Here is a 22,231-nt window from a genome sequence, read left to right on the forward strand (position 1 = left end):
CAAGCTGTCTCACCTCCTTCAGTTTATTCAAAAGTTCTTCAACATGCTTCTGAAAGTTTTCATTTGACTGTTTCAAGCTGTTCACCTGTTCCTCCATTCTGGAAACCTATTCAGAGAAGAAATAAGGACACTATATAAAATTTTTATTTCCCAGTCCAGTTTATTTTGGAAAATACTTGTCTCATTGTTTTTAACTTAAAAATAAAAACAAACCCAAAAGTTGCTGAAAGAGCATAAATGGTCACTCAAATACAGTTATTAAAGTATTAGCTTTGTTAACACAGTTAACCAGATGGTATAATTTCTAAGAAATGACAAATCAGTAATTGCATTACCTCCTCCTTTTTGTTCTCCAGACTGCATTTGAGCTCCAGGATTTCATTGCCTTTCTCCCTGGCAGTATGGAGCAGTTCATCTGTTTTGGCTTTCAGCTCAGCATTCAGCCATGTGTTCTGGTTCTGCAGCAGCTCCTTCTCTTGCTCCAGCCTTTTCTCCCGGTACTGAAAAGAGAATTGCACAGTGGGATTGCAGTGGTTCCACAGAAAATAAAGCAGCCCATTAAACTACTCTGATTAAACAAGGAGTAGCAAAAATGTACTACAAATTGGTAAATACAGGCAGTGCTCATTATTACACTGGTAGTAACTTACAACTAACAAGCAATGAGAAATTCCTGCCATTTGAGTTTGTTTCCTCCAAGTTTACATTAGTTGGGAACATGAACAAGATTAATAGCCTTTTACAAGAAATTAATTATGATATTGAGGTTTTTGTCCTTTCCTCCTCTCTTTATGGAGTTTATTCTGCCCACAGAGCAATTAGGTTCACAGCTAATTATTTTTCTCCTTTCTACCTCCTTTCATGGAGCTAAAGTCCTTCTCAGCAGTCCTTCCTTCCACTGCCACCAAGAAGGCCTGGACATGTTTGCTCAGCCTGATAACCCTTATTTTCCAGGAATACAGTTCTCACCTCTAGTCACAGCCACTAATTTTATAATAAAAAAAATTGCTATAAATAACAGGCACTCACTTGACCTAGTTTCCAAGGAATCATAACAAAATGGTGATATCCCACACAATGCAGAACACACACTGTGCTTATAAAGCCCTACTCACCTTCATGGAAACATCTGATGTTTGAAGCTCATCTAACTTCAGCTGAAGTTTTGCCTTTTCTGTGTTTGCCTCTGTGAGCTTTTCATTTAAGCGTTTAACATCCTCTGGATGGATAAATCAGTGTTAGAAAATCAGTGTTAGCTGTTGTGTAACAGCTTTAATTACTAAATTGTAAAGAATGAAAACAGGCAAGATATTTTGTATGTAATTGTATGTTGGGCACTACGATATTGTATAAGGCACAACTTTAAATTGAGAAAAACAAGCAGCAAACTGTGTCTTTCTGCAATGACTGTTATTTCCTGGTATTTATTGACTGCATTCCTGGCTGTACCATTTAAATGTTCAACTTCCTGGGATCGCCTTTCAGTCGTTCGGACCAAGTCTCTCTTCTCAGCTTCCAGTTCTTCCTTCTCTCGACTTAACTGGCTCTGAAAAAGATTGCAGAAGGGCAATAGAGAAATGTGATCAGCTGCCTGGAACAGTTTATAGCCACTGCTTACACTCAGAACCACACAGCAGCGAGCTAAACCTCAGTGAGCTACCCCAGGCAACTGAATGAACACTGGCATAAGAGGCTTAGAGTGAGCAGAGAAATCACAATGGAGCTGTTCAAAACTGCATTTCAATTTAATATTCTTGGAAAGACAGCTGTAATAGTCAAGAATTTACTGAAACAGCTTTGTTTGGTTAAATAAAAGGGGTAACAGAGTAAAAACAAGGAATGACAATGCAATTTACATGCACCAATATAAAATCAAAACAAAGTCAACAATCTTGGCTCATTTACAGGCTACACTGTCTCTGCCCTCAAGGTATCACTACAAAGCACCTCAGTCAGGCCCAGTAAGCGCCTCTGGGGAAACACTGAGATCCCTCTTCTCATTGTGGAAAAATCAATCTAAACTTGTTTTAGCTCCCTGCTTCAAAATTCTGTTCTGCTGGATCAGTCAGCTCAAGTGACTCATCCTGCAACCCAGTGACTATTAAGCATAACACAAGAAAAATTGTGCCAGAATGTGGGAAAAGAAGGGGGAAAACAGAAGTCTTGTTTATACCTTTGTCCGAATTTTGGGGGTTTGGTTTAAAGTCGCTTCACAACAGGTTTCAGGTGAAACAAAAGCACCTGCTCACCTGCCATTCAGTTTGCTAAAACACCACCTTTTACTTTAAAAGCTCCTAAAATTTTCCTTCACACATGGATATGTAAACATGCCCATGAGCTCACACTGGTGCTGACCCTGACTCTCTCCATTGGGAACTGAGTGCATTCTGTGCTGCAAAGGGCCAGGGAGGCACAGGATGTCCAGCAGTACCTGCACGGCCGCGTTCCGATCCTGGGCAGCCTCCAGCTCCTTGTTCTTCTCGTTGAGCACCTTCAGCTGCTCATCTGGGGGGAAGGAACAGCAGTGAGATATCTCCACCAGAACCTGACAGAACTCACCCTCCAAGCGCAACAGAACCACAATTTCTCTGACAAACATATTTTCCAAAAGAGGGAGAAGAGTGCCAGACCTCCCCCTGGATAGACCAGGGGTACAGAGGCAGACTGAGGCAATGCTCAGAGCAGAAGCACCTTTTGTGAGGATCAATACATGGCCCACTGTACTGTTCCTACCCAGCAAGGGGCTTTTTTCCCATAAGAACAAAAGGTTCCATTAAAAAAGGCTGTCTTGAATACACCACCAAATCACATCTCTACAAATGCAGCTGATGGGAGATTTTCAGCTCCTGTGTAAAACCCGAAGCAGCTCCCACAACACTGGGCTGGAGGGTGAATATCCTGCCCAACACTTAAGGATGTTACACAGTTACACTTACGAAGCTTTTTAAGCTCTTCCCGCAGCGTTTGACATTCCTGGGTCTCATTTACAAGTCTTTCCTGGCTCTGAGCCAGTCGCTTTTCCACTTCAAAGTACTGTTGTTCTGCAAAATAACAAAGTCATCTCAGTCTCATATAATAAACATTTTTTTTCTTTCTCACCTTTACCAAGGAGCATTCTAAAGAGAATATATAAAAATACTAAGATGGTAAGAGAATTTAAAGGAAGAGGAAAAAAAAAAAAACACACAAAATTTTTGAAGGCAAAAACCTTCATTTCCACATTGAGTGATTGCTGTTTAAAACACTTTGCTAGCATGACAAGCGGTATGTTTCCAGAAACTGTGATATGTTTCAGCCTGGTCTAGTGGAAAGAGTCCCTGCTGATGGCAGGGGTTGGAATGAGATGAGCTTTAAAGTCCCTTCCAACCCAAATCATTCCGTAATTCTGTGAAATTGCCCATCAGATATGAGGCTAGTTAATCTGAATATTTCCTTAACATTTTTGATGTAACCAGAGATGTATCAGCCCAATTATGCAGTGTGGGCTCATCAGCTTAAAACTTCTTTTATTTCTGCAGTATTTCTATACATATACAATAAAATCCACATATCCCCAGGGATTTGTGGATTTTATATCAAGGGATTTGATCAGGGAAAACTTTTAACAAAGACTCCTTAAAATTAATTCCTGGGCTCTATTCCCTTAGCAGTGAAAAAAAAAGAATTAGATGTGAATTTTTGTGATCTAAAACAGTAACTGTGTCATGGAGCTTCAGTGTAAAATACTCAGTAAAAGCAGAATTAACCCCACTCTTGGGCAGGATGGGCTTCTAAGCAAGTACTGAGGGATGCCTGTTTATCTTCTTCCTCCCATACATTACAATTTCAAATAATGCTGCTCTTCCTGCCACGCACGAGAAGAATGGATCTGGAAGAGAGTAACTTGCTAAAATCTGTGGGTTACCTTAATTTACACCACACTTTAGTAATATATTTACCAAGACTTCTACCATGAGAGAGACTGAAAAACTGAAAGGCAGAAATAAAGTTTACATCAGAAGTATGTCACATCCTCTACAAATTAACTCATGTTCACAACCTCACACTCTTGTCTCCTGCTCTCTGCTAGTATGTCTGTTCTGTGATCAACTCATCTCCAAATCAACATAAAAATATTGATTCCATCAGGGTAATTTCAGGGAATGAAATTGAACAGTGAAGTACAAACCTAGAGCTGTTTGAGAGCTGTGTGAACAAAGCTGTATTTCTCCTCCACAACGAGGACCAAAACAGAACTATTTGGGTTGGAAGAGCCATCTAAGATCAGAGTCCAACCACAGCCCAGCACTGCCAAGGCCACCACTGACCCGTGTCCCCAGATGCTAAATCCACACGACTTTAAAATCCCTCCAGGGATGGGGATTCCCCCCTGCCCATGGCAGCTCTGGACAGCCCTTTCAGTAAAGGATTTTTTCCCAATATCGAATCTGAACCTGCCTTGGCACATCTTGAGGCCATTTCCCCTAATCCTGTCCCTGTTTCTGGGAGCAGAGCCCGACCCCCCGGCTGTCCCATCCTGTGCAGAGCCACAAGGTCCCCCTGAGCCTCGTCTTCTCCAGGCTGAGCCCCTTCCCAGCTCCCTCAACAGCTACTCATCAGACCTGTGAATATCAATGGAGCTGTTCTTTAAGCCCACTTCAAACGCAGTTTCATTCTTGAACACTTTTAACCCTGCTGATCCTCTTAGCAAGGAGAAAAGAAAAAAAACCCATCAACAAGAGGGGAAAAAAAAAAAAAAAAAAAGATACTCCAGGAGCCAAAGCGAGACAAACACCGATCAGGTCCCGCAGCAGCCCGTTCCCAGCCCCCTCCCCGCCTCACAGCCCTCAGGGCAGCCCCGGGAGCCCTGGAGGAGAGCAGCGCGCTCCGCGCTGCGCCCCGAGCCGCTCCGCGGGCCCGCGCTCACCGCTGTCCACCTTGAAGCGCTCATGACGGGCCCGCAGCCCGTCGATCTCGCCCTGCTGGTCGCCCAGGAAGCGCTCCAGCTTGCCCTGCACGGCGCGGGGCAGCTTGGCGAGCTCGGCCCGCTCCAGGAGCTGCTGCAGCACGGCCGCCATGGCTCCGGCACGGCGCCGCCCGCCGCCCGCCGCGCTTCCGCTTCCGCCGCCCGCCCGCCATCTCGGGTGTGGCGGCAGCGCCCCTCACCGCCGCGGCCGGGACAGCCGCGACGGGAGACCGCACGGGCTCGCCGCCATGCCGGACGCGGAGCTGTCCGTGCCTGCAGGGCGCCCCGTGTGCCCCGCGGGGGCCGGCGAGGCGCGGCCGCTTCCGCCACTCCCAGCATGGCGGGGCCGCGCGCTGCGCCCCGCGCGCCTTTCCCGCGCTCCGCTCGGCGGCGCCGTGCGGCATCTCCCGGCGCCGCGCGCCGCGATGGCGTCACCGGCCACGGCGCCGCTCGGCTGAGGCGGCGGCTGCGGGAATCGGGAATGGGCAGGTGCTGAGCTGGGGATGGGCAGGGGCTGAGCTGGGGATGGGCAGGGGCTGAGCTGGGAACGGGCAGGGGCTGAGCTGGGAACGGGCAGGGGCTGAGCTGGGGATGGGCAGGGGCTGAGCTGGGGATGGGCAGGGGCTGATCCCCGGGAATGGGCAGGGGCTGATCCCCGGGAATGGGCAGGGGCTGAGCTGGGAATGGGCAGGTGCTGATCCCCGGGAACGGGCAGGGGCTGAGCTGGGGATGGGCAGGGGCTGAGCTGGGGATGGGCAGGGGCTGAGTTGGGAACGGGCAGGGGCTGAGCTGGGGATGGGCAGGGGCTGAGCTGGGGATGGGCAGGGGCTGATCCTGGGGGATGTGCAGGTGCTGATCCCCGGGAATGGGCAGAGGCTGAGCTGGGAATGGGCAGGTGCTGATCCCGGGAATGGGCAGGGGCTGATCCCCGGGAACGGGCAAGTGCTGGTCCTGGGAATGGGCAAGTGCTGATCCTGGGAATGGGCAGGGGCTGATCCCCGGGAATAGGCAGGTGCTGATCCTGGGAATGGGCAGGGGCTGATCCCGGGAATGGGCAGGGGCTGATCTGGGAATGGGCAGGTGCTGATCCCCGGGAATGTGCAGGTGCTGATCCCCGGGAATGTGTGATCCCCGGGAATGTGCAGGTGCTGATCCCCGGGAACGGGCAGGGGCTGATCCCCGGGAACGGGCAGGGGCCGATCCCGGGAATGTGCAGGTGCCGATTCCGGGAATGGGCAGGTGCTGATCCCCGGGAATGGGCAGGTGCTGATCTGGGGATGTGGAGGTGCTGATCCTGAGGAATGTGGAGGTTTTGATCCAGTGGATGTGCAGGTACTCAGCTGGGTTTCTGGAGGTGCTGAGCCCGGGGGTCTGGAAGTGCATGGGGGCATGAGTTGAGGTGTGTGAGCACCTCCCCTGTGGAGGTTCAGGATGCTCTTTTTTTTTTTCTCACCCTGTGCTCTTGGGCTTCAGGTTTTTAATGCTTAATTCCATGGGAGAACTCTCCGGGCATGAAGGGGTTTTCAGTCCAGCCCTACAGGGAAGCGCGGGAGTCTGTGGCAGCTCCTGGGTTCTGGGGGGGATCTGCAAAGGCTGCTCATTGGAATGTCCCCAGATGCTGTGCTTTGAGTGCTTGGGCATTGGAATGGAAGTAGTGTAGCATGTTCAAGGGCATGTATGGAGTTCAGCAAGTCACTGTGTGAATGGAACAGTGCATCCTTTAGAAGTATCATGCAGCACGATGCTTTTTCTTCAAAGCATTTCAAAAGTCAAGTCCTGGGTTCAGTTTTAGGCCCCTCATGACAAGAAAGATGTGGAGGGGCTGGAGCATATCCAGGGAAGGGAATGGAGCTGGGAAGGGGCTGGAGCACCAGGAGTGGCTGAGGGATCTGGGAAAGGGGCTCAGACTGGAGAAAAGGAGGCTCAGGGGGGACCTTGTGGCTCTGCACAACTCCTGACAGGAGGGGACAGCCAGGGGGGTCGGGCTCTACTCCCAGGAACAGGGACAGCGTGAGAGGAAATGGTCTCCAGTTGCATCAGGGTAGGTTCAGATTTGATACTGGGAAAAAAATCCTTTACTGAAAGGGCTGTCCAGCCCTGGCAGAGCTGCCCAGGGCAGGGGGAGAATCCCCATGCCTGGAGAGATTTTAAAGCCATGTGGATGAAGAATTTGGGGACATGGGTCAGTGGTGGCCTTGGGGAAATGGTCGGACTCAATGACCTTGCAGGGAGTTTTCAATCAAACAGTTCAAAAGGATCTTTGTGTGAGACATTTTCTCCTGTACCCATTGCAGTGTATGTACCTTCTTTCACTTTATGCATTGTGTGTTTTGTAGGTTGGAACTACAGCACCTCACTTAAACCTGGAGCCATGGGTAGGACTTACCTTGTTGAGGAAGGTATCGGGCAGTACCTGACAGAGCTCAGCATGAAGGTGAAGCCATATGTCACTGGCTTGTTGATAGGGCAGGTAAGTGTGGAATTATCCTTCCATTCATTGCTGTGAATTGGGGGAACCCCTGTTCACCAGCCTCACGCTGTGTTTGCTTCTGTTGATATTTTGGCAAGTGTTCCCCCCAGCGGGACTATGTCATTCGGGCTGTGCGAACCCCTCCCAAGGAGCAGCAGCAGGAGGAGAGCGTGGGCCCTCCCAAGCTGGCATCCCTGGATGAGGAGTGGATCACCACACACGCCAGTCAGGTGAGAACTCGCCCTGCGAGGTGACAAAGGGGTGGGAGGAACAGGAGAGAAATAAGATGAACACAAGGGATCTCAGCAGTTGTATCTTCTCAAGCCCTTTTTCAAAGTGGCAGAGCATTCCTAATCATGCTGGGCACAGGTGTTTTAAACCAGAGATACCCTTAATGTTTTCAGGTTTTTTGATGAAAGGACACTTAATATTACTGAAGGGAAAACACTTGCAGGATGTGTTCCTTCATGGAGAGGGTCCTGTAAGTGAAAACCAGTCTCCCTTAATTCACTTCTGCTGTTGGTGCAGACTTGTCTCACCACTTGTCTCTCAAGTTACATGGTTTCTAGATTGCCAATCCTATTAATAAATGTTCATTTTAATTTTCAAGGTGTCCAGAATGCTCCCTGGAGGGTTGCTGGTTCTTGGTGTGTTCATGATTGCAACTCCAGAGCTGGCTAAAGATGGTCAAAATGCTTTGCGCAAGGTAATCAGAGCTCCTGGAAGGGACATCTGGAAGGACAGCAACATCCTTAGCTGTGTATGAAGAATTCCCTGTCACTGACTTGACTAAAACACAGTAGTTTTGTTGCTTTATGTCACAAGAGTTGTGCTTTGATGTGTGGGTTTGAGGCTGAAACCCCAGAAATCCCTGTCCTGTGGGACACTATTTGTTAACCTCCTGTTTGTTACAAATATGAATTTCTATTTACTGGGTTTGTCTGTATTTACTGAACATGGACATTCGGGCTTAAGGAAAACATCCTCAAGGTTTATATAAAGCTAAATCCTTGTTGCTTAATATAAAGCCACATAAAGGTGCTAGGGATGTAAACATGTTAGCTTTCCTTGTCTGAATGAATCTCTCAGTTTGGAGGTGTTTACAGCAGTGAAAGATCTATAATTCTGGTTCCTTTAAGAGAAACATTTTGTCTAGAATGTGTGCACTTAGGAGTGTGGGATTAAATTTAAAACATACTCAGAACTATGTGATAAGACTTAAAATGCATCTTTGTTACAGTTTTGGGGCATCTACTGCCATATTTGGTTTCTGTTCTGAAAATATATGTTCATTTTATCTTTTTTCTAACATAATCATGGTCAGTGATTTAAGCATGAGCAGGTTTGTCAACCTGAGAGCCTGAGAGTCAATTTTGGCAGTTCAGTGTAATTGCATCTAAGTTATGCTTAATGAAACTGGTAGCTGGCTAAAAAAGATGAGCTTTGTCCAGGTGATCAGTGATTGTTGAATTAAAAATTAGGGGGATTTGTTTTTTATAATTAGTAGCTATTTTGCATAATTTCCTGAGCCAGCTGATAGGCACAAAACTGTAATATGTCTGTAAGGACAAAAGCATACAGGTTGGACATGTGAATGTGTGCTGCTTGCTTTGGTTTATAATGGAGCTAAATTAAGATTTCACAAGCCTCTTTCAGTCTGGGGAAAAGTGCCTATGAATCCCTGTTGAATTTTCTTTTAATGTGACATTTTGTTGACATGTAAGCCGTGTTTTTCCTGCTTATACATATCGCTTGGACTTAAAATTTTAGTACAAGACTATTTTCCAGGAATTATAGTGCATATTTTTGCAATGTATTTTTGGTCTTTAGCTAATCTTCTCAGTGGAAAAGTCCTTGAGTAAAAGAAGGCTCTGGAAACCTGCTGAGGAGGAGGTCTCAGACAGAGCAGCACTTCAAATCTGTTCTGCTACAAGAAAGTATCCTTTATGAGCAACGTTTATTGACTGAGGCTGCTATCCCAACCTCTTTTATCCAGTTAGTGTTGAATAAATAAGAATTAGGGAGGAGGAGGCTGTTTTAGTTCAGCTAGACATGTATAAGTTGAAATAATGAAGTTTTCTGATTTGCCGTGGTTAAGACTATTGACCCTCTTGTCCTTGCAAAATTTTATCATTTCTTATGAGGTCTGTCTGTGTGACAGCATCAAATGACATCTTTCCCAGTCAGTCTTGACTTGCATAAACTGAAAAAAAAAATCTAAATCACTGTTTGGCTTCTTGAATTGCTGTTACCAGTGGAGGTTGCATGGAACTGGGGCAGCAGCAGTCCTGTGGGGTCAATACTAGAGCTGCAGCAGAATGCTGGAGCTGTTGGTAATGACATAATACAAGGAGAGAAAGCAAGGATTTTTCTCTGAGCGGGGAGGAGAGAGAGAGAGAGATGAGGATAAATTACAAATTGGTGCCTTGGTGCTTGTCCTGTCAATACATATTGATCTTAATTTGTTTGTAAGAGATGGCACAGCATCAGTGTGGTAGTTGGAGATTACAGGCAAATGTTTCCCACTTTTTTACACTGATGAAAGGTGAGAACTTGCTCCAGAGCATGAATTAGCTTGACAAGGAAGTTTAGTAGAGGACTAAGTTAATTGTGGATTGCTTTTAGTTGTTCCCTTGCTTTTCACTGGGTCTTTTTTCTTTAAGTAGCACAGAGTAGTTTGCCGGACCTACGATGTGCAGGACCCAAAGGTAAGCTCATCCTGCTGTGCCACACCCAGCTTTTAATGCATGGCAAGTAATGCTAAACCCCAAAAAAGCCTCAATACAGTGATTTGGGTAGATGCTTTATGGCTTTTCTTTTCTGCTGTCAGAGTTCAGCTAAACCAGCAGACTGGAAGTACCAGAGTGCTCTGACTGCCTCCTGGGTAGCTTTGGGCTGCACAGTAAATGTGAACATCCACATTCCACTTCTTGCTACTTCCCCCAACCATGACCTGGAGAAGAATACCAAGGTAACTCACTGCCTGCTCCAGTTCCTACACAGCAGTAACCACACTCATTTCTCTGCTGAAAATTAAATAAGAGAGGAGTTGAACAGTGCAGGACAGGAGTAGGACTAATCAGTGGAGAATGTTGAACAATTATTCCTCTTCTAAATGTAACTCTTCTGCTGTGCTCAGTGAGAAGTTTCCTTTGTTCAAAATTATGTAATAATTGTCATGAGTATCCCAGGTAACCTCTCTGGTGCCTCACCTGGTGAAAGGTTACACCCAATTTGTGCATGACTAGGGGGTGCTTTTGCCATGAGTTGACTTTCAATGAGTACAACCCTCTCTACAACTCCAGATTCCTGGGGTGGCACTTCAGTATTTTGCAATGCTTGTTTCTTATTTTGTTCTGAATGTGGTCCATTTAAGGTTTACCTTGGGAAAAACATGGGTTTTTCACAGACTTTAAAACTCTCTCAGAGTAACTATTAAAACACATACTTCTGTAAGTTTTAGCATGGGACTGTCCAACCCTTCAGTGAAATTCTTTCCACTTTCTTGTGTTGTTTGTTTGTTTGTTTGTTTGTTTTCACTTATTTTAAAGAATGGGTTAAACCGATGGTCAAAACAGATAGAAGACAGTGTTTTTCTGATCAATGGCCAAATTAAAGATGAGGATACAGAACTTCTGGAAGGACAGGTGAGTACCAAACAAGGAGGAATTGAGCTCTAATAGATGTGTGGTTGGAACCTCTGTGTGACAAACGTTGCATGAGACATCTCCTGTGCAGTGTTTGTTGATCTGATTGGCTGTTCCATGTAACCAGTACACTGAACTGCTCCTGCTCTCAGCTCCATTCCTGCCTATCCCTCCTGGGGCAGTGTGAATGCAGTAATTATGTGTGAAATGACTGAAATGTTTCTATTACAGGGCACGAGTGAGGTGTGAATGTGGGTGATGACATTTCAAAGACCTACTTCGGTCTCCTTGTTGGGTGATGCATTCATCTCTCTTTCAGTTTTGTAGTTTTATTCTTTTGGTTGGTTTCTAAGTTGGTTTCTAGGTTGGTTTCAGAGGCTATTAGCTAGGGAACACTATATGCCTTAGTGAGGAGACTGCTTCGGGGACTTTTTCCAGTTTCATGACACAAAGAATTTTTTTTCCCTTCAGAAAAAGCTCAGAGGAAATACTCAGCCCAGCAGTCAGTTTTCTGATGTCAAGGTTCTCACACAGCTGGTAAGTTTTTAGTGGTTTGCAAAGTATAAACTTGCCTTTAAACTATAAAATAGAGCAAAAAATAAGAGAACATGGTTCTGAATTATTGTCTAGAAAACTTGCTCACTTATTCCTAAGACTTTTTTTTCCCCACATGGATATTGAATATGAAACTGCTTGTTAACAGATCTGCATACTTTGTGCCTTTAGAAATTTTTGTGGTGAGATAACCATGTTGTCCATGAATTGCATAATATAGCTGAAAGACTGGAAAACAGGTTATGGAAAAAAAGTCCTGTGACTAACTCCTTTGGTAGTAGGATACCTGTAGGTGCCTGTGTACATTGATTTCAAGTGACTTTGCATCTGAAATTCACCCCACACTTCAATCCACAGCTTGTCTTGGCTAGCTTGGACATTCACTTGGATACTTTTGTCAGAAGCTCAGCTGCCAGCTCTGGATTAAGGCGTAGATCCCGTGAGCTGAATCATCATCTGGAGCTGCTGGATCTATGTCAGGAGTTTCCTCCCTACCTGAGTTGGGAAGAACTGTGAATTTGGTGCCCCAGTCTAGGTCCTGAAGTCCAAATGTGTCCAGACCTTGTTTCGTAGTCTTCTGTTTTGTCAGGTGGTTCCTGGATTCTCAAAGTTATGTTCAGCAAAACTAGAAATGTTTCCAATGCTATTTTAATGCATGAGTATCTCAGCTTCTTTTGTTGTTATTGTCTATTGTATTGAGGTTAATTCCTGCAGGGAGAGGAAAATTCTTTTTGGCAAAAGTGGTTTGTGCAGTTCGTGTGGAAGTTGTGCATCCCAGTGTTTCCAGGTGTTGTCCTGGAATGCTTCATGCTCACACTCATTGTTGTGGTAATTAGGGAGAGCATTTCTAGGCAACAGTTTGATGCAGCTCGCAGTGTGACCACGTGTATAATTTGGTACTGACTGATGGGATGACTCCCAGCACACCCTGGGTTACGCTGATTATAGCAAACATGAAAACGTCATTGCTTAAAAAAAGCCTGAAAAAGACTTAACAGTTGCAATGTTGTTATTTGCCACAAGCCTGGAAAGTTTTAAAGTTTGAAACACCTGGAGAGATAAACACATTTTCCATAATAAAAAAGAGATTTTCAGTCTTACCTAACCAAATGAATAACTAAAATAAGATTAATTCTACATGATGAGGGAAACAGCTTGTGTGTGAGCACCTGCTGTTGGTTTGCTGGTTCTGGTTTTAGTGACTCTGCTGCAAGGGCCTGAGATAAAAGTGGATGTGTTTGTTCCCCAGTGCCAGGGCAGCAGCCCCAGGTCCACGGCGACAGTGCAGGTGTGCAGTGGCTCCATAAACCTCCGGGGAGCTGTGAAATGCAGGGCCTACATCCACAGCAACAAGCCCAAGGTTAAAGAAGCCATTCAGGTACTGAGCAGGGTCTTAGTCCATCAAAAACATTCTCCTGAAACACCTGGGACATGGCATACTGTTTTTTTTTTTTTTTTGCCAGAATGGTCTAAACTAGGGTGAAAATGTCAGACAGGGGGATTATTTTAGAAATCATCCATGTGGGGTTAGTTAGTTTTTCCCTTCTAGAGGATATGTGTGCTGTGGGTAAGGCTGGGCTCTGGGGAATCTTTGCACAAATTGTTAAAAGGGATTAGGCTTTGAAAAATTCTCTTTAAAAAAGGCTGCAGACTATATTTTTATATTTGTAGATGTAAAATTCAGATTTACTTGCTCAGTAATTTATGTTTTTCCCGCACTGATTCAATCATTGCCTTGTGATTTTTTTTTTTTTGTTTAGCTTTACTGGTAAACATCTAGAAGATGTCAGTTCTTACCTAACAATCCTAAAACTTTCCTCAGCTTTTCATTTTTGTTTTGTGGTTTTCCTTCTTGATACCAATTCTTTTGATGTTAGCTTTTTAAAATTAATAAATTATTAGTTAGAAAATTTACACTAGTTTTTACTTTCTAGGAAAAAACTATTCTTTCATCATGGGTTTAACATACAGGGCTTTGTTTATTTCTTCCTGGTTAAAAGCTTTGCAAATAGTTTTGATTTTGCAAATAGTTTTGATATTCCTGATGATTTCACTCTGTCCTTGCAGGCTTTGAAAAGAGACATAATAAACACATTGAGTGATCGGTGTGAAATACTATTTGAAGATCTGATTTTAAATGAAGGACCTCAGAAGAAATGTAAGAAATTAAAAAAAAAAAAAAAAAAACACCAAAAAACAACCAAAGCCACCAGCTTATATTTGAATTTTGGTGGTTGTAGAAAATTCTGTTATAGTGAAGCTCCAGTATGGTTAGAGCAGAATTAAAAATAAAAGGTATAATTGCTGCTTGTCAGCCTTGACTTTTTCTTAAATCTGGAAAATTTTTTGTCAATTTGTGTCCTTTGGCATTGTGGCTTTCACACCATGTTTGTGTTCAGTTTCTGTAGCCACAAAATGCAATCCCAGCTTCCTCACTCACCAGAAATTTTGTGATTTTTAAAACTTCTGTAGTTGAAATTCTTGTCTCTAAAGTTCCAACTGTACCTTGCACACTGTAAATTTTTATTTCTATTTGTTTTAATCCATGTATGATGCTCCTATTAATAGCGATGTGTGTTAAAACTTGATAGAGACCGGATCTCTGAGCCCATGCTGGGACTCTAAACTCCTTTAAGTCAGTGCAGTGGTGTCGTTGCCTTAAAGCAAAAAGGAGTTAATTGACAAAACAATGGCAATGTCTCGGCACAGAGAGCCTTTTCTATTGCACGTAGTTCTGAGTCGCCTCTCTAGGTGGCACCCGAGCTTTGTGGCTGAGTGTGACACCTCTGCGATCCTGTGTGCTGGTGAAATCCTGCTCCTCTCCTCGGGGAGCTCTTACCTGCAGGCTCTCCCAGAGCACCCCTGCAAGTCATTCCAAACAGGAGAAAAGCTCTGCTTTGCGTTTTATGGTCTGTTTTGGAGCTGCCCTGGGTACTTCTGGAGAGGCTAATAATGTAAAGACATAAATCCATATAATACCAGCCCACTAAGCCAGGCTGAAAGCAGGGTTTCTACACAGAGACCTTGAGCTCTTTTGCAATGACTTTATCTTATGCTCAGAGATTATGGAGGAATCTTATCATCACTGTCAAGGCTTTTATTGGGATGGTATTTCTCTCTCTTTCCTTTTAGATTTTGGGAGGGAATATCATGTCTTGCCTCAGAGACTGTTTGTCCCAGTTGCTGGATCCAATGTGATGCTCAGTGATTATAAGTTTGGTGATGAGGCTCCTGGAGAAATCCAGGAACGTTTTGTGGAGATGCTGGATCAGCCTGTGCAAGCTGAAGATATGCACATAGCTGAGGACATTAGCACAGGTAAATATCTGAGAACCAGGGCAGGCTGGGTCAGGGGCTAGGAAAATGCTGACTAATGGCATAGGCCAGTTTTATCCAGGTATGGATAAAGTCAGCTTACTTCATATGCAACTCTAAGGATTTATAACAATACATTGCAGCTTAAATATATTGTGGAAAATGGTCCAGTTTCTTACAGTTTGTGTTTCTTGGAACGGACTTCTCTTTTTTCTCTCAAATATGTTGGTTTTTCAGTGCAGCTATGGCTGCAACCCATGAGCTGCTGTAGAAACATAAGAGATGGATAACCAAGGTTTGTATTCACCACTGTGCTCATGAATTAGAGGGGATCCTTTATTGACAAATAAAGTCTTAAAAACACCCCATAAAGCTTTATTTTTTACATGAGTATATATGTTTACACTTTCAATAGTTCATTTTTTTTAGTGCTAAGTAGTTTTGAGACAAGTTAGAATAAGTTGAGTGATTTAGTCAAATCTACTGTTTTTTCACTACAGAATTAAAAACACTTCAAAAATTCTTCTAGCAAAACAATCATATAGTCTAATGTGTCTTTCAGGAAGTTTTCATGCTAAACCTGATGCTCTAAAAAGTGCCAAATATCTTTCTTTATTTGGAATGTTTTAATTTACGTACCAAATGCAGTGCCCAAACCTGAAGATTTGTGGTTCACCCAGAATGAAAACAAAATTGAGATCACTTTTCATTTTGTACTGAATGTCTTACAAGTTTGTGGTCTGATTATGAGACTGCTATATTCCCTTTAATACAGATATTTTGACATAATCTAGTTACTGGATTCCTCTTTCTGAATATTTCTGGTCTATATTATGCCCTGTTGGGTTTTTTTCCCCTCGCAATGTTGTTTTCTTTGTAGAATTCAAATACGACATTGAAATGCACCTAATAACATCTCCTGTGGTCTTATGGAAGAGATTTTGCTCCTCTTTTTTTTCCCCAATCAACATGCATATGAGCTGCAGGTTCCAGTTTTATAATTTAAGTAAATAAAAAAATCCAACACTAAGTCTCATGTAAGAACTATGAACAATTTTTGATGTTGGTATTTAGGGACAAAAACAGAGCAATGCATCCATGACTTGCCCTGCAGGGTGAACTTGACTTGCAGGTTAACTTGGAGGGGGTTTTGCGTTTCCTAATTTCAGATTTAACCATAAATTCTTGTCTTTCTAAATGAATCAGCTCCCCCCAGGCTTTAACGAGACCTGTTAGCTGTGAACTGACTCATCCTTTTGAGGAGTAAGAGGTGTACAGGAACCTCAAGGAAAACAGGAAAGCCAATAAAAATCTCCCTGGCATTATTAGAGTAACTTTAATACTCTTAAAACTAATTACTACTGAGCTTTAAGGAATCAGTGTAGCTTAGAGAAGCAAATGAGTATTGTTGTAGCAGTGGAGAGAGGTGTGGGAGGAGAGAGGTGATGATTCAGTTCAGCTTTATTGCTTATGTAAGGCTGTGTGAGCTGCTGCTAGGAAGGAAACACCTTTCCACTCAGAGCAGGGCATCCCAAAGATTAATACCAACAATAGGTGAAGTGATGGCCAGAAAAGGAGCGTGGGTGTTCTTGTAGTCTGCTACTTGTAGAGTTAACTGGGGGGGATTTATATTTCTTTTCTGTGAAAGAAAAGCAAATTGAAGTAGGTATATATTTTCTTTTAAAAAGAAACCCTAAACCCACAACTTAAAATAAGTGCATGGAAGAGGAGAGGAAAAAACATGCAAGGGGATTTTAGGAAAGCCTGGCCTTGTTCTGGTGACCACCATAAAGTTTGTCCATGGAATGGACTCTGTTATTTGCAGTGATATCAGTAATTTCAGCACAGTACTGTTCATTCTGATAATTAAACTTGAGGCATCAGTCACTTGTGGTTTATTAAAATCACAAGTTATTTATACATTTTTATCATACCAGGAGGGTTGTTTTAGAAAGAGTCCTGTTAAATGCATACAAAGTGGCCTGCATTCTAAAAAAAAAAAAAACATTAATTATGGGATTTGATTTTTATTGTTGCTTTGGTATGAAATGTCTAAGTATTGCTGTGAACATGTTTTTGTGTTATAATGGAGTTTGTGTTTTCTCTTGTGCAAATGCTTTTTCAGAGCATCATTTTGACTTGGGAAGTATGTGTTTTTTCTCTAAGCTTAGTTCTAACTTTGTTAATAATAGTCAATATTCAGTAATTGTTTTGTAGGGAATTGTGTCATCAGCCTTTCTGTTTGTGTCACAGTTCCTGTGGTCTGAGGCACCTACCTCGAATTAACTGGAAATGCTGCTCATTCTGAGGTTCTGGGGAAATTTTGCTGATAAAAAGAATTCTCTAAAATTCAAGAACACGAGCAGGCTTTTGAAATATTTGGGGATTTGTTGCTCTTGAAAATATGCACTTTAGAACACCAGGATCTAATCAGTATAGGCAAAAGATTTCTTTTTTAAGCACCTTTTAGTCAAAACATGAATTTTTGAGGTCAGTTTTATGTGTTTACTGATCTTGGGGGTTTCCTGCTATCTCCTGCAGTTTTAGTCTCTTGACTCCTTGTACAGCTCTCCAATGGAGACACCACTGGGTCATGCTTTAAAATTGCTATGTGGAAAATAGAAAGTAAACCCCAAGCTATTTATAAATGAAAGCCTTAAATAGCTCTAACACTGTAATTTCAAGGTATTCAGTGCTCTAATACAGGCAACTGAAAACTCTGCATTTCTGATTGGCTTTAGTAAATCCCTGCTCCTCCTTGGTGCAGGGGGTGGGCTGTTAAATACCCTGAGTGGATAGATAGAAATAAGGCTTCAGCAGTGGTAATCACTTCCCCATCATGGTTAGGAAACTGAAGAATTAAGGATTCATCTAACTGGTACTAGAAAACATCTGCTATGAGAACTCTTAATGTGATTTTGCTGCTCTACATGCAAACCTGCCAGAATGTGATGGCATAAAGGCCTGTGGTAACTAAATAGCTCAAGGGTGGGTTTTTTTTTTCCTTTTTCCCTTTGTCTTTTTATTTTTTTCCCTTTGAACAGGTGAGAAATGTGCAGCTGCCTTGATGTGCAGCTTCCAAAGGTCCCCTCAGCACAGGGAGGCACAAGGAAACCTCAAATTAGAGGGCACAGACCATCCTACCTGCTCATCAAATATACAGCAGAAAGGAACCTGCTGGAGCTAGACTTCAGAGGTGGCCCAAAAAATGCAGTCAGATTGTCCCAAAGTGGGATATTTTACAGAATTCAAAACTCTGGACAGAAGTTTTCTTACTGCGCTGGTTAAAGATACTGAGAACCTATATTGCAACAATTAGTAACTCCTCCACTCTATCTGAAGACTACTGCTCATATTGTAGGCAGCTGAGGGAGTGTTTTTCTTGGCACAAAGAAAAGAACTATCTAGCCATGGCCTCATTGAGGACCAGTGGGATTCAGGGATATTTGATAATTTCTCTTCAAAAAGCACACTTGGCACTGAAATATTGTTATCTCGATTTTACATGGATGTGCTGCTTGCAGAGAGGTCTCCCAGCAATGTCTGTATATCTGTTTATCTCACTGTCCTGCTGAGTTTCATATCAAGCAGTGTTTTCTCTACTGTACATCCTGTACCAATACAATGGGTTTAAGGATAAAAAACCTAAAGACAGGTTTTAAAAGCTAGTTTGGGTGTTCTTTGTGTAACAGGTCTTGTGCAAGTTTGACTTAAGGATATTTTGAAGACAATTATTCACATGACTCAACCAATCCACAGAAACAACCTTTCTGATCATCTAGATTATCCATTTCCACCATAGTTAATGACAGAGAAAGTACTTCATGAAACATTTGCATATGAATCACACAAAGGATGTGCCTTATTACTCAAGCATGTAATTTGTGATTTATTGCTGATGGTCAACCCCTCTGTGGAAATGGAGATCTGTTTTTATTCAGATCAGTGTTCCATGGCCTTCTAAACCCTGATATCTGGTACTGCTGGGGGTTCCCTTGTCTCCAGAACAGTCTGTTAGGCTCGTTCTCTTATCTGAGCCTGCTTGTCTCATTCTTCCCAGACACATCCAGCTCCCACTGCCATGACAAACACTTTGTCTTATCCTTTCCTTGTGGAGAAGGTGCCTGTGGTTGTAGATTCTGAATTGTAATCCAAATTTTTGGCAAGTCTTGGCAAACTCCTGAAGATGGGGATGCTGCAAATTGAAGGCCTTTGGCCCATGACCATCAAGCAGCCTTGTCACGGGGGGCTGTATGGTGTGTTCCATGCTGGCTTTATGTGGCTCAAACAAGATGGGCTGAAGGACTGGAGATTAATCCCCTTCTTTCTCTTCTGCCCCTCTAACAAGCTGGATATAGCCAAGGGATTAGGGAGATCTTTGCAAAGGAAATAGATACAGGTTTGAGTCCCATCTGCCTGGAAATAGACTCAAGCTCTCTCACATCCTGGCTGGGCAGACTAAGAATTTAGTAATTCTTCCATGGAGGAATGAGTCCTCAATGCCTGCTGTGAAAGGGTGCTTTTAGGGGATTTTCAAAAAGAAATTTCTGTGGCTGGAAAAAATGCATCTCTGGCTGTTGGGTAGGGAAGTGCTGCCGGGCTCATTCTCTCATGGCAGTGGGATTTGCATGTACCCTGAGCTTGGAACAGATGGCTCTGAAGGGAACCTTTGATCTTGGAAGGTGCTTCATGGTACATTTTGGTGGTTCCCTCTCACATAGTCAAATTCTCCCCAGGCTATGCAAAGAGGGTTGGGAATGTTACTCTGGAAGCAGGGTGTGGAGAATGAGTTTTGGAAGAGGAGCTCCTCCCGAAATGTATTTTGTCTCTTTAGTTTTACCTTTTGAGACATACAGCATATTGCTGTACTATTGCTGTTGTACCATTTCTACTGCAATAAACTGGGTTTTTTCCTACCATAAATACACTTTATAAAGTTGATGTGAAGTTCTTGGCCTTTTGCATGAATTCACTGTAAAACACAATTGTTAATTTTCCCCTTCTTCCCTTGATTTCCATGCAGTTGATATTTGCCCAGTGACTGACAGCCCGACTGACACACAACAGGCACAGCTGACAAAAGCAACGTTGCTGTTGAAGCTCCAACAAAATATGGGTATGTTCCTTCCCAGATTTCTGCTATGGCACACCAGAACCTGCAGTGGCCCCTTTCAGGACTGTTAGCTCCACAGCATCCTAATTGTCAGCTCATGAATTCAGGGAACACCAGCCACAGAATTCTCCTTTCCATTGTAACTTCTGCATGGTGCTGCCTCGTCCAGCTCTCAGAGATCTGTCTGCACTTAGTACAGCTCTCTTTGCTGTGGGGCTGCTTGTATTGAAATAGCTACACTTTAATCAACAAAGCAGTTACTTTTGGTTTCTATTAATTATCAGAAACAGAATATAGTAAGTGGAAGATTAAATAGGAGCAGTAAATATGTGTTTACTTTGAATGTAAAAATGTTTTCCCTTACATCATCACTGAGATGTTTAGGGGTTTTCTGTATCAACTGCATCAGTAATGGGCATGCTAATAACAGTGGTTTTTGGGGTAGCTCTTTTTGTTTCCCTTTGTGCTCATTCCCTCTGACTCACCCTTCCCTCCCTGCCTGTGCTGCCCTTCCCTCCCTGCCTGTTCCCTCTGGATTTAGGGCTGGTTCTGCTGCCCTTCCCTCCCTGCCTGTGTTCCCTCTGGATTTAGGGCTGCCTGTGCTGCCCTTCCCTCACTGCCTGTTCCCTCTGGATTTAGGGCTGGTCGTGGCAGCTGCTGTTGCAGTCCTGGCATCGATTTTCTCCTTCAACTACTTCAGTGATTGATCTCCAGTGATTAAACTCCAGTCACCACAGCTCCTGGGAAATGTTGGCAATTCAGAGGATGGAAATAGTTGGGTTTAATATATTAGTAATTAAGAATTGTTGTCTAAATCTCACCAGGTAGATGTGCAATGTAAACTGTAATGGTAGGTTCAGTTACCTTGTTCCATCATACACTTCCTAGATCAAGTAGAATTATGCAGAATCAAGTAGAGGGTGAATCAGGTTTACAGGAAACTAACCCTGTCGCTCTGTATTAATGAATGGTAATATTATTTTTTGGAGAGGTCCCTTAAACAAATACAGAACCCTAATTTTCTTCCTCTTGGTTCCTTTAATGTAAAATGCTACTCCTGGTGTTTCTCAGGGTATTGGTAAAACCATAATGAACAGGTATGACGATTCCTGCTTTAAGGGTTCCTTTGCTAAGAGAAATCTTATTTTATTACAGTTAATTGGGGGAAAATTAGTTTTAGTAAAGCCAGTATTTCACCATAGGCATTGGTTTCGATAATACTAACTAGCATAAAATGCATACAAATAGTTTCTAAAATTTCAAGACTAGATCAAGGCAGCCTGTAAATAGCTTGGCTCAAGACTGGAGAACTCAGAAATCAATGAAATGCATGGCATGCTGAGCTGTGTGTATGCTGCTGCCTTTGATTCAGTGCCTCCTGATGAGGATTTCTCTGTCCAGCTCCAATACAATCATTGTTTCCTTGGAATTTTAGCTGTTTCAGTTACACCTAGGCAGGCCTTGTGGGTTATCTTGTAGATATAGGCAAGTTATCAAAATTATTGCTAATCAGGATTTTTAGATTATAAACAGAGAGCTTTCCTTTATGAGTGATTCTCCTGGGGATGTTGGCCAGTTACATGTTTACTTGACATGAGGAAGGTGGACAGAGGGAATGAACTCTAGTAAGGCTAATAAAGATAATTTGTATATGAAATGTGATGTTTACTTGGACCTGAGCTATAAAAGAAAAGAATAAATGGCATTTTAATACCAATGCAAATTTCTTTCTTTTTTTTTTTTGTTTGAAGGTAGTGGAACACAAAAAAACCCAAACCCTTTGATTCTAAAGCATAATCAAGTATGTACTGGGATACCTTTAATAAAGGAAACTCTGACAAAGGTGTGTTGAGTACTGTTGCCTCACTTGTGTATTCTGTTTTTACATGTTTGGAAAAAGCTGCATTTTTGAATGACAGTGTTGACATTCTGTGCTCAGCCTTGCTCAGGTGGGGCTTCCTGGAGGAAGGTGGTGAGTGTTGTAATGGAGGCACTGGGTTCAGCTGCTGTGGGTTTTATAATTGCTTTTTATTCTGTGCCAGTCGGTGGAATCAAAATGAGGAGGTAGGATGACATCCAGGGGAGGCTGAGGGTTATCCAGAAAATGGGAATAATTTTGTAACATGATTCAGAATGTGGTTGGTTTAAAAACTGCTCTGCTACAGTCTCTGTTAGAAGGAGGAACA

The 22,231-nt window shown here is 43.1% G+C and overlaps 2 protein-coding genes across 7 annotated transcripts in view; one reads left to right on the forward strand and one right to left on the reverse strand.

Moving 5' to 3' along the window:
* The window catches only part of TPR (translocated promoter region, nuclear basket protein), a 33,617-nt gene extending 28,539 nt beyond the window's left edge, over positions 1-5,078 (reverse strand). For all 4 annotated transcript variants that reach the window (XM_031505512.2, XM_031505511.2, XM_021525147.2 and 1 more), the window contains exons 1-7: positions 4,907-5,078; positions 2,937-3,041; positions 2,432-2,505; positions 1,450-1,546; positions 1,116-1,219; positions 336-500; positions 14-106 (exon numbers count right to left, since the gene is read on the reverse strand). In XM_031505512.2, the coding sequence (XP_031361372.1) occupies positions 14-106; positions 336-500; positions 1,116-1,219; positions 1,450-1,546; positions 2,432-2,505; positions 2,937-3,041; positions 4,907-5,057 (789 nt within the window). In that variant the 5' untranslated portion in view covers positions 5,058-5,078. The remainder of the gene's footprint in view (positions 1-13; positions 107-335; positions 501-1,115; positions 1,220-1,449; positions 1,547-2,431; positions 2,506-2,936; positions 3,042-4,906) is intronic.
* Positions 5,079-5,351: 273 nt separating this feature from the next.
* On the forward strand, positions 5,352-21,887 carry ODR4 (odr-4 GPCR localization factor homolog). 3 transcript variants are annotated; one of them, XM_021525149.3, is made up of 14 exons: positions 5,352-5,434; positions 7,282-7,415; positions 7,514-7,645; positions 8,026-8,121; positions 9,246-9,352; positions 10,087-10,123; positions 10,246-10,386; positions 10,967-11,062; positions 11,534-11,599; positions 12,867-12,995; positions 13,685-13,775; positions 14,750-14,935; positions 19,956-20,048; positions 20,685-21,887. In XM_021525149.3, exons 2-14 carry the CDS (start codon positions 7,317-7,319, stop codon positions 20,750-20,752), a joined length of 1,341 nt encoding a protein of 446 aa, XP_021380824.2. In that variant the 5' UTR covers positions 5,352-5,434; positions 7,282-7,316; the 3' UTR covers positions 20,753-21,887. The 3 variants fall into 3 exon arrangements, with proteins under 3 accessions (XP_021380824.2, XP_077641638.1, XP_077641637.1); XM_077785511.1 differs by lacking the exon at positions 5,352-5,434 and adding an exon at positions 6,189-6,208; XM_077785512.1 differs by lacking the exons at positions 5,352-5,434; positions 9,246-9,352 and adding an exon at positions 6,188-6,208 and having other exon boundaries at positions 10,082-10,123.
* Positions 21,888-22,231: the final 344 nt, after the last annotated feature.

This window comes from Lonchura striata, chromosome 9 (assembly GCF_046129695.1).
Source record: "Lonchura striata isolate bLonStr1 chromosome 9, bLonStr1.mat, whole genome shotgun sequence".
Lineage (NCBI taxonomy): Eukaryota > Metazoa > Chordata > Aves > Passeriformes > Estrildidae > Lonchura > Lonchura striata.